The 12,668-nt window shown below is 35.5% G+C and overlaps 1 protein-coding gene across 1 annotated transcript in view; it reads left to right on the forward strand.

Moving 5' to 3' along the window:
- Nucleotides 1–729: 729 nt before the first annotated feature.
- Nucleotides 730–12,668, forward strand: part of DPY19L3 (dpy-19 like C-mannosyltransferase 3) — a 37,263-nt gene continuing 25,324 nt past the window's right edge. Inside the window, exons 1-4 of the mRNA XM_026059958.1 lie at nucleotides 730–782; nucleotides 1,022–1,164; nucleotides 2,630–2,763; nucleotides 11,741–11,831. Coding sequence (XP_025915743.1) covers nucleotides 1,044–1,164; nucleotides 2,630–2,763; nucleotides 11,741–11,831 — 346 coding nt within the window. The 5' untranslated portion in view covers nucleotides 730–782; nucleotides 1,022–1,043. The remainder of the gene's footprint in view (nucleotides 783–1,021; nucleotides 1,165–2,629; nucleotides 2,764–11,740; nucleotides 11,832–12,668) is intronic.

Below are 12,668 nucleotides of genomic sequence, written 5' to 3' on the forward strand. Positions count from 1 at the left end.
GGCGCCCGGCCGAGCCCGCTCCCGCCGCGCAGGTGGCCGGCGGCACGCGGGAGGCGCCAGGCGGGCAGGAAGACCGCGCTTCGCCGTGCTCTTACCGCGCTTTCTGCCTTAAAGCAGCGCAGGTGGTCGCCGGCGCCGCCGCGCCCTCCGCGTGCTTCCCCTGCCGTGACGGAACGCGGCAGAGCTGGTGCAGCAGGTCGCGCCTGCGAGGCGCGTTGCTACGGCGCTGCCGGTGCCGCCGGTGCCCGCCGCCCGCCCCGGCGGTAACAGCAGCCCCGCGCGCTGGAAACGGTGGCTTATTCTTGCGTTCAAAACTGGGCGTGATTGATTTTCAAGTAAAGAAAGGCTAATTAAAACCACTTAGTTTTATGAACCCTGCTCATAGAGCAGAGAGCAACTGTGAATCGGCCAGGCACTGACTGGCTGCGCCTCTTTCCTTTTTGTCTTTATTAATGTTTTCGAATTTTGTGATGCTTTAATATTACAGAAGGCCAAGAATTATTTAATACTGTATGTCTTCATATAGTTTGTTATTGCACCTGTTCTTTGACAATATTTTTGCATCTTATGACTCTCCATTTTGGGATTTCCTGAAAGCCAAGATTTAAAAACAAATGGCTTTATTTTCAGTATCCAACTGAAATACCCTAAAAAGATCAATTTTTCCTTGAAGGGTTTATGCTTCATGTTTTCAAAGAACAAGAGCCTGATGTGTATTTTGAGTCAAGGACCCAAAAGTGAGGGCAGTCGAAATTATGAGCGTTCTGAAAACCCTGCCAAGGGTATGTAAAATTAAGTGTGAAGTCCGTGTGGGTTTAGAGTTAGTGTTTACTCTGCTTTCATTTGAAGTCTGAGTTGTAAAAACAAATAAATAATCTTGCATTTTAGTAAAATATACTTCAACTAAGTTACACTTTTGAAGCTCGAAGTCCCTAATCACAGTAAAATACTGCTCTGTTTTCAGAGATTTCCTACGGTATTAAAGTGTGGGAATATACATTGCTTGTATGTGTCTCTTTAGGAGTTGGACTGAAGAATAATGAATGGAAGTGCCTGACATCATGACAACCATCCGACAAAGAAAGGGTGGAAGGCTCGCAGAAGCGGCTGAAGAACAGCTTTCAGAGGAGAAGAATGTGAAGCCTGATGGAAAAATTCAATCTGGTGGGTAATGGAAGGATTGGAACATTACGTTTTTTAACTAGCGTTTAGCTTTTGGCGCCCATCCTAAGCACAGACTAGAACTAGGTATGTACCGAATAAATTGTCATATTTTACCAAATACTATTTATTACCAAATTTAACTGGATGAGGCAGAAGGCAAAGAGAATGAAACACTAGATTGTTGCATGATAATCTCTATTTTAAAATCCTAATTTAAATTAGTAAAAATATTTTGTCAATTTAGTAACATAGACCTATCTGTAGGTTCCTAAAGGAGTCACAGATCATATTACCTATAATATATAGAAGGGTTTGAAGACCCTGATCAGTAGTAGTAAAATATAAGCAGATTACGCATGAATTTGAATTTAACTGCGAACCTTTATGTTTTGACCTTATAGGACAGACTAACCAGGTAAATTTAAAGGAGAAGCATTAACTGTCTTATTTTGAGGATCTCTTTAAATAATGAAATACTAACAACATTCTTGCTTGGAATTACAGCTTCAGAGTTGGCAAAGTTTGTTGGGTTTTATAGGATTTTTGTTTGTTTGTTTGTTTTAAGGGATATTCCCATATAACTTCTGATCCTCTCTATGTATGCGTTTTGGGTAGACGAATGGAAAGTTACCCCATTTGTTTGCACCAGTATATTTAGGCTAAATACACAGTGGAAAAGCAGTCTTGATTCTTGTCCAGCCCTGGGCTCCATTGAATTGCTTGCTTGCTACCTATTATGTAGATGTCATCTGCAGTATGAAATGGACATTTCATTAATATAATTCCACATCGCTAAGATTAATATTAAGTCTTATGTCAACATAAAAAATTAAAATGGAAACTTAAGTATACAATAAATTGATTGAGCTACTTAGAAAAGCAATCTTTCTTTCCACATTATTCTATCTGTAATCTCATTCTGATGTCAACAGGAGATATCTGCAATTGAAAGCATGACATCATTATCAGAGACTGCTTTGACCAGTACTCAGCCTCTGTGTAGATATTTAGTGAGACTGGAGGGGAAAAAAAAAAAAAGCCATATTAAGAAGTTTGAAGAAGAATTTGATGTCTTGCTTTGTGACCTAACTGTCATCCTGTACAGCATTAATTAAAAATGATGCCCCAGAAGATATTCCAATGTCTTTGTAATTTAGATTTATAAATCAGATATGGTATTCATCTAGATCCGTATAGGATCATGGTGTTCTTTCTTAAATTATAACTACATTCTTCCAATTAAGGCACACCTTATTTCACTTCGCATGGAAGTACCCTGAGTTTGCCTATATGAGAAAATAAAAAACACATCTTCATAAAGAACTCTTAAAACCAAGTCTCCTATTACTTACAGAATGTAAATGTAAATTATATCAGCACAGGCACTATATAACTGGGCTTCCAAAATCCATTTAAGTTGAATTACTCACTTTGCAATTACAAAGTGAAAATTTTTTCTTCCAAGATCATACAGGTGGAACGCTGTGGAACATACTTTCACTAACAGTTGGTGGGATTGTTGCCGTCTGTCTTGGACTTCTTACTTCTGTTTATGTTGCTACGCTGCATGAAAATGACCTCTGGTTTTCCAATATTAAGGTAACAGTTATTTTCATAGTTTCATCAGTGCTTTCGTAGAACATTAATATGAGCGTTAGTTGAAATTCCATTTATTTACCTATTTTTCTTGTACCTTGCTCAAAAACATAGAATATTCCTTTTTTTTTAAATTTTGTATGTTAAATCAGGAGCTGTGCTTCACTGCCTACCACTTTTCATGTACTCAGTCATTTCCATAAATGACTTTTTCTCAACTGTGCTCTACACTCGTTGCCATACAACTGTGCCATTATTCTCCTGCCTGAAAAATAGCTACTCAAATTCTTCCAACCATTGATCATTACCTAGAGTTTCAACAGTCTACTGTATGTTGCTCTGTAATCATTTTTTCTTGTATCCAAAGTGATCATGGAACAAGCAAAAAACAACTTTAAAAATTATATGCAAAATCCTGACGTACAATTCTGTAATTGTATTTATCATGTGATCTTCTAATACAGCTTAGGCACAATCTCTCAGTATTCAATACTAATGTTATATAATACTATCCTAAATTTGCAAACCTCAAAACATTTTTCAGACATTTACCAATGTAAAACCAACATCCACAATGTAGGAGAACTTTAATTCTCAGGATCCAGGACTGACTAGTATTTTTCCCAGAATCCTTGCATGGGAGAATAATGCAATTATACATACATCTAAATTTAACCAGGGAAAAGAAAGAGGTGAGTCATTTTCCTTTTGAAGAAGCCTAAATTCACTCTGTGATAGGTTTACATGTATTACATTATGCAAAGGTTATATATATTTAACTGGAATGCTTGTATTGTGGTCTGCCTCTTTCCTACACTATGCACTTTTCATACCCCAGAAACATTTGCAAAGTGATAATAGAAATAGCTGTCACTTAATGAAACAATTAATACTGTATTATACATATAATATTGTTCTGTACCCAGTCTCATCTTTCTTTGAATGTATAGATAGAATGGATATATACTGAAGGTGCCCCTCAGATTTGCCTTCTCCTTCCTAAAGCCAGTATTGATTAATTCCACAGGTATTATATTTTTTAAAAAAATACAGGTAAATGTGGCCACAAGTCTACATCTGAACATAACAGAATATTTTATGTTCTCCTGTTTAACTAATACAGAGTGACACAAAGCACACCAAGAGTAGTAGGTCTGTAGTTGAAATTAAGTTGCCCAAAAATGGATGAAATGCCCATTTTATTTGATAAATATCTTGTTCATTATAAGTACACACTAGTGCCATTAAATATCCAAACTGAAAAAAAAAACAAACTTCAGATATTTCTAGTCTGGTTTCTGCTGTCTCTATCTGTCATTTCATCCTAAGAATTTGGTATGGTAACCAGTAATACTGGAACCTGTTGAGCAATTTCAGCCAATTTGATGGAAAGATAAAAGTCTCAAAAATACCAAGTTCATCTACCAGCAGGGTAAAGAAGAAAGAGATGAAGGTACTCTCAGTGAAAAAGGGTATAATGTGAGATCAGAGATGTTTACTATGCCAGAAAATCCGTGTGGCTGCAGTGTTAATTTTAAAATGATAATAACAGGAAATACTTTAATGAGAGTTAAATTATTAGAAATAAAATAACCGGTTTTAAGGCAGAGCCAAAAGTGACCAGGCTTCATACATCCTCCTGCTTTCAGAACTGTATGTCCAGTGTGCGTATCCTATTTAGGTGTCTTGCATGTGCGCTTTCTCAACTTATGTAACTCTTGAACTGTCAGACAAATGCAGTTTATTTTTGCATTTGCGTAAGTTGATAAGAAGTGGTTACTTGTAAACACTTACTTTACAAGCAAGATTTGAAGGTACTTTTAAAGGTTTGTTCTCAAATTATTTAATACAGTTTAAGAACAAACAGATTGTATCCCCTACGGTTTATTTGCAAATAGAGGAAGGTTGGGAATGATTCAAGTCTCTTACAAAATTTATTGTGATTGTCTGCAAAATCAGAAACTGACTGTGCTTTCACTTTGGTTAACACAAAGTTTTCAAAAGTTTTAGTGTTAAAGTACAGTCTAGACTCATTATCTTGCTAATCTCACTTCTGGCCATAAAATGCTACAATACAGATACTGGCAAGATAACGAGTCTAGACTGTATTTTGATATGCTTTCTCTTAAATAAGCAGAGAAATAATACATTAGAATATATGAGGATGAGATAAAGTTTGAACAAAATACTGTTTTATGAGTGGTATGGGAAGAAAAGACTATATATATATAGTTAACTGTGTGTGTGTGTGTGTGTATATATATATATATATATATATATATATATATGAAGAGCTTGTGAAATTTGCTGGTAAGCTGAGACAGGAGAGCTCATCCTAACATCTATGAAACAGTATACGGACATCTATGTGCCTAAATGCATCAGTGGACTAGTATCTGTAGACGTATGTACATGTTTTCCATCATTTCTAAATTGCCTAGTCTAATTGTGACACATACCATATACTAACAAAAAGACAACAATAAAGTATACTGTGTAACAATTTTAGAACCTTACGAATTATCTTGAAAATAAATGGAAATTTTCTGATTTTTTTCTCTAACATTTTATAGTTTTGTCAATACATATATTTCTGCATATTTTAACTGAATCCTCTCAAAATTGTGAAGTAATAAGTTTTATTTCTTTGCACACCCCAACACTAATTCCCAGAAGGGAACCGTAACTTAATCTTTGACACACAATTAATGTGTGCCTTGGTTAATGAAATGTGGAAGTTATTTTGTTTTATTTTATTTTTATTAAACATGATATATAGAGGAGACAGAAGCAACACTAACACACATTCAGTGTTTCATTAACCCCCATACCTGTGAAACAGTAATGAATCACCATTGCTCTGAAATAGAGGAGAGTAAATTCTAAATTAGTCATATTTCCTTACATTTTAGATTAGTAACTTCAGCTACTCCAAATTGGCTGTAAATAGTGCAACTTTGGGGGGGTTATATTACTGAACTCTGATACAAGAAATATATAGTGACATCTTATCTCTCTGAACATTTTTTCCTTCCATCCAATGAGGTACAATTAATCAGATGGAAAAAAAATGTATACATAAAATGGTCTACTAACAAATTATCTGCAATGCAATGAAAGATCCTATTGAAAGAGAAAGCTGTATTCATAGATAGTACAGTCATTAAGGGAGCACAAAGTATCAAAAACAGTAAAATAGGATGGAAGTCAGTTTTAGCTGTATGCGGCCTTAGTTCCTTCAACAGTCTTAGCTGTCCTTGTTTAAAAAGCCTTCAGGGTCTGTCTCCTTACTTATTCTCTTCATCGTCACTCATCAGCTGATAATGTTTCTCTGTGCTCCCAACACAGGGTGCAAATAGAATTGTTCCAAAGAAAATTTAAAGATACCAGTCCTTTATCATTTTCTAGAATGGTCAGTCCAAGAGCTTCCGCCCAGTTAAGCTTTCTTATTCCAGGCTAATAATGTAAGACGATTGCCCTTCTGCAGCTGCTCCTTTGCCTCTAGAGAGCTTTCTCTCCCTTGATTCTTTCAGCACAGGCTGGTAATGAGTTAGTCAGAACTGCCTGCAAGGGTTATCATTCACGTGTGTGGTGAGGGGTGGCTTCCCTTCACAGGCCAGTCACCCTGTGATGAGAACGTCAAACTAGGCTAGAAAAAAATTGTATATACATGATGCTTAATTCTTTGCAGTAATTTTCCTTTAGCTTTATCTCTCATAATGTAGGTTACAAGGGGGTAAATCGGAGACAACTTATTCAGAAGTTTTAAAACATGCATATTTAGAAAGCTTTTGCAACCAAAAATACTGACAAGTCAAGTTGATCATGAGTTTGAATGTGGGATGAGATCAAATTAATGACATTGGGCTGTGGTTAAAATCATCGTTTTATGGGTGTGAGAAGACTGCTGCATTCAGGGTTAGCTTTATCAAGGTCAGAGAAAGGTGGTGAAGTTGCAAGAAATTAAGAAATGGCCTACATGCCTAATGGGTTGTAACAATATGTTAAAGGATCCAAATTGAAAAACTTAGCTAAATGGCAAGTAAGATAACAAATGATAGCCAGTTAAGTTATACTGACAAAATTATTTGGGGTATTCCAGACAAAAGCAGTACAAAATAAGAATAAGAATATGAAACCGTACATCATTAAATTTTACTCTGGGTTTATACAGACAAATAGCATGAGTATTTTGCTAATCCATGAGTTACTCACTGTTGTCTTATTGGTTAATAAAGTCTTTCTTTTAACTCTGAAGCTGGTTATTGTCTTTAAGGATATAAAGGCAATGGATTATTTCAGTAGTTACTGAGTCAGACCTCAAATGATAAGGCAAAACATAAGGAAAATGACATTAATTTTGGAAATGATATTGATAGTTTGAATATAATTACAGTCTCTGCTGTGTACATTAATAACTTTAAAAATAAATTCAGAGATTCCTGAATTGCAAGGCTTCTTCCAAGGCTTTCTGAAAGATGTACTGTTTTTTAGGAGATACTTATACTTTACTGTAAATGTCTGCTCTGTTTTCCCACTGTTTACATGTTTTCTATTCATGCTTTAAGAGGCTGTCATTGGAATCAGTGTGCTGAAGAAGAGCATTCACTTATACCATTAGAATAAAGGCTTTCCAGGGCTTTCATGCTACTGATGAATTAGACTTGATGGGAGACTTGTTTTGCTGGTTTTCCCTTTATGTGAAGGTACTGCTCTCTTTGTACAGCAGTAGAGGGAAGTCTGCATTGTTTATCTGACACTTGTGGTTCATCTTGCAACATTAAACTAGATGGAGGTTTTTGAATATACTATTTAGGTAAGAAAGGTGGAATTTTTGTTCTGAGTTAAGACTCCATTGATATATGGCCATCACAATTGCTAAGTTAAAACATTTTGAAGCTTGCCAATTGTATTCAAAAATTGAAAGTAAAAAGTTCATCATGTGAATGTATTCATCTTAACTTCAGGGTAATTGGAGTCACAACTTGTGAATACACTTGTAGTGATGCATTTCTGTAATTTCAGTACAGTTAATGGAAAGCTAGCTCAGTTTCAGGTGTCCTCCAGCAATGATTTACTCAACTAGAAGAATTTTATGCTGTGATTGTCATACAAAGTATTGTTTTCAATACTGCTTTCAATAAGGTAGTGATTTCAGCAGCTTTGGTATGTGTGAATCTTGTTCTTATTCGCTAATAAATGTGCCCAATATTATAAATTTGCCATAGCATTGGGGAAAGATAGTAATATCATTTCCTCATCACAAAAATAGAAAAAGCACATCTCTGAAGAGTGGTCTATGCTATGAAGGAGGTGGTGCATGACTGGTATTCTCTTTTGATTCCAAGAGCTCCTGGAAGAACTGCAAAAGAAATCAGAATGCAGAATACCATGTCACATAATCAAAAGTTGCATTTGCAAAAATTTCCAATGGAAGTCATAGGAGGTTACAATCACTTATCTTGGTCAAACAGTTTGGAAGAAAAAAAAAAGTTTTAATCTCTTCTTATATTCATGAAAACAATAAAGATTTCTCTTTATGGTGGTGCAAGCCAAAGGGGGTTTCTTACACAAAATTCCTTTCTCAGTTTCCTCAACATTTTCTGGTACTACACATATAAAATGACCAGTTTGTTTTCAGTATTTTTCAGTAATTTTCAGTAGCAGGTTATTGAATGTTCAAGTTTAGTATCATTTGGGAACAGGTTGCACTAGGAAAAGAACAAAATTGGGAGGCAAGGACTTGCGTCACCTTTCCTGTCAGCTGTTGTATTGCTTGTTCAAATACAAACTTGAAGAAGCCTTGAACAGGAATGGACAAAGGCCACACAGCAAATTAATACTGTAACACAAGCAGTTAAACATCAGAGCTTTCATTTGTTCTTCATCCTTCCTGAGCAAGCATTTACACTACTGTTAACCGTTTTTCCTTTAATAGAGTTGCTACTTGCAAGAAATCAGGAATAAAAATACAAAATTTTAAATCTTTTACACATGCAGGATAAGGGATTTTTTTTCTGAGGTGCTTATATTTTCTGTCTTTATATTTTAAATATCAAAGATGAAAAAGAAGTGGGGAAACCAGTAGCCAGCTAATTAAAACGCCACAGAAGTAAACACGTAAGCCATAAACAGAAGAAGAGCAGCCCAATGCTTTGGTGATATCTTTCCAAAGAAGTACCCATTAAGTGGTTGTTGGGTACTTTTACTCTAGATCAAAAGTCTGATCAACATCTGAGTAGGATCCATGCCATTCTCACAGATGGCCATGAGGTTACCAGCCAAGAGACCATGTATGTGGATTAAATACATTTGCTGAAGGCATGATTTGCAGCCTGGAACACTGATAGCAGCTGGCTGTATTGCATTTCCTCTTCTATGTTATTTGAAAATCTTTCTGATCTGGATTAAATCTGGATAAATTTAACAACTAAAAATAAAAACATTCTCAGTGATACAAGTTGTGCTTTAGCCTTTTCGAAAGAAGAAACTTTAGTGAGAATAGTCAATGTAATGAGAGCTTTGCTTATGCTCTTTATTTGTAGAAATCCTCGACTCAGACTTTGGCTGCTTCCATAATATTTTGAATGACTTGGTTAAGGAGTTTGAGGAAACAAGTTTTAAAATTTCGCTTTGCCTTTGAGAGGAGCAGGGAATGTCAGCTGTAACTAGACTCCTTTGTATTTTGTTTTGAATACTTAATGTTACTGGAATACAATTGCATAAATTGAAATCAGATACAACTACGTATCCTGGAGGATATATTGTTCTTTTTTTTTTTTTTTCCTTGGACCACTGGTAGCTTCTTTGTTAAATACTCACAAACTGAATATACAGTAAGATAAACATGTGTTCTTATAATGCTTACCCATTGACATGGAGTACGAGGAAAAGTATAAATTGCTATAGAACTGGAGAAGTATTGTGAGTGAATAAAGCAGATGTTGTCTTAGCATGAAACAGATGTAAAACTCACTAGTGTTTGTCTCGTAAAGTATAGCATTTGGTTGAATACAGCTGGTGCCAGGATTACAAATTAATCATGTTTGAATGCATTTTTGCTAATTAGATCCCCCTCTGAGACTACTCTCTCCCCCTTAATAAATTCCAAATGTTAACATTTCTTCTGTTTGATAGCAGCCGCATTCTGGTATTATTAGAAAACTTTTCAGTAGTGATGAATTTGAAACTAGAGCTCGTTCAAAATCTAGCATTCTCATTTTGCTAAGTATGTGGCTTTTAGTATTTAGTGCCAATGTCAGTGTCTTCTGCTGGTATTATAATGTTTTGTAGACTGCAAAGCAGCTGGAGTGTTTAATTGTGGACTTACTTTTAATCAGATGCATTTTTATCTGTTGATTTTTCTCAGACCAGAGCTTATATTGGTTTAGTTTGTCAACAGTTGACTTCAATAAAACACATGTCTTCAGATAAGATTCTATACTGGGCAGTAGAGGAAGGAGGGGCAGGATTCTTTGTCTAGCTTTATGTTAGCTCTGAAATAGTATTGATTCTGTTCCAACATAAGAGATGAGATAATCAATGGGACTGTATAAAAAAGATGAAAGTCTTAGGATTTTATGCAAGGTTGCATTACCCAGAACAACATTCATAAAAATCTGGGAAAACAGTACCATTCCATTATTTCAGTAATGTTCTTTTGTAAAGAAGGATGAATTAATAAGATTATCTTTAGAAATCTCACTTAGATTTCTTAATGTATGACTTGTTTACATCACATATGGGAATCTTGCTAGATTTTCCAATAGAGATTAAACCTTTTCTAATTAACTGCTTAACAAAGATGTTTGCTGGGGTGTTTTTATATAAACTGAAACTAAAAAATCTCTAATAATAATTTTGGATAAGATGCTGTATTATTTCTTTTCAAATTGGCTGTTTATGCAGTCTTAGTTTGTGTAAATGTGGTCATACAAGGCTCTGAACTGGTTAAATTTCATTAAGTCTTCATATCTAATGCACTACTGAAAGGAGGTGAGTTCGAAAGCAGAGATCCTGTACTGAAAGCAGTTTTCTCTAGGACTTTAAGAGCTTTCATGTCTCAGTAGGCCTCACCTGCTGCAATATCAGCCAAAGGGAAAGGCAGAGTTTGAAATGTACTGAACCCAAATAATTTAAACATTTCTAGATTAAGATTAATAATATTTCTACTTATGCCTAAAAACAAGTAAAGAATCAGTTTTCCTTTAACCTATTATTTAAATATAGGAGTGGTGAACAGCTGGCTTCCTGCAAGAAATGGTGTTTAACAAGTGGGCAGCTGCATACCCTGCCAGCTGAAATCTCAGAATGGTATTATAGTGTGGTCCCAAGTATAGCACATGGGATTAATCAAGCCTGAAGGTGGTAAAGCCATGGAACACTATTGGGTGTCTACATCTGGAAGAAAAAGTTAATGCATGTAGCAAACACATGTAGTTTTAAAATTCAGCTGTTGGCCGCTGCTCCTATCTAAACATCTCATATGACAAAAAAAAAAAAATCCAAAATATTTCAGAATTACACATCAGAATCACAAAAGTCAGATATGTTCCCGCAGTTAACAGAGGTATTAATACCTCAGCCATTTGCCTCTCACCCTAATTTGTCCGTATATTTTACCTTCATTTAGATGAGTTGCACAGAATATGTTAACCCAAAGACTCAAGCCACTGTATAGGTGAATTTCCTCAGTGTAGCCAGAATTTCTGAGTTTCTAGTTTTTATTTATACTGAAATTTGAAATAAACTTCCTATTCAAGAAGTTGTCACCTCAGTAATTATTGTTTGGATGAATAACATATCAAATTCATTGGATCAAAATAGTAGAAGACTGCTTATGTAGGCAAATTTAACACAATTGGGACCAAAGCTGGCTAAGTATTGTATCTGTCAAATTGACTAAATGGGGAAAAAAGGCAGACTCATGTGATAGTGAAATGCAAACATAAAGTGAATTTATTGCTGAACTTATTTACAGGAAGTAGAAAGAGAAATTTCGTTCAGAACAGAATGTGGACTCTATTATTCCTACTACAAACAGATGGTTCAGGCTGCATCCATCCAGCAAGGTATTGTAATCTGTAAAGTAAGTTTTACTTTGTGATGCCAGCTGACTGTTTTTAATATTTTTCCAAATACAGTTGAGGACAAGGAATGCCATAAGCATGAAAGATGGTGTGACATTTGTACTAGAGACAGATCAGTTCTGCTCATATTCTAAAGAGCCACAAAGTTATGGACACAGCAATTGCACAATGATACATTGGTTCTGTGCCACACCTTCACCTTGAGATTGTGCAGTCACTTGGAGGGACAACTTCCATATCTGTTAGGTTTCAGCCTTACTGGTTTATTCATCAGATCAGATGTGTTACTCTTTTTTTATACATTCTTTTTCGTACTCTCATTTTTTTTTTCCTCTCAGTGTATAGTTGAATTATGAGCCATTTGTGGAAAAGGGCAATTTTTGCTGTGTGCCTGTTCAGTCAGTGACACAAGCTGTTTCCAAGCAAATCATGTTTGTAGTGGTTTCATGTTTTCTAGGTACCTAAGTAAGCTCCCTAGTAATTTTGCTTATACTACACACTTGTCAGTATTAACCTGTGCTCAAAATAGTGACAAGATGGGTTCTTTGTCTCATTAAAAATGCCCAGAACACAGAGTCCATTGATCAAGATCCAGGATGTACCACAAATTCTACATTAGGAATATAAGTGTAATAAACATTTCATACATTATTAAATATACAGTACTTGAATTAGCACTCTAAGTCACATTGTAAGCAGGGAAACTGAAGATCTCAGAAGGTCTTAGTGATTCAGAGGCAGTGTGATTTGAATCCTTGACTCAACATTACCAAAGTTTGTGGTGAAAGATTCTAAAGTGCCTTTGAAAAGTTTTTCACT

The sequence above is a fragment of the Apteryx rowi genome, unplaced genomic scaffold, assembly GCF_003343035.1.
Source record: "Apteryx rowi isolate R43461 unplaced genomic scaffold, aptRow1 scaffold_1, whole genome shotgun sequence".
NCBI lineage: Eukaryota > Metazoa > Chordata > Aves > Apterygiformes > Apterygidae > Apteryx > Apteryx rowi.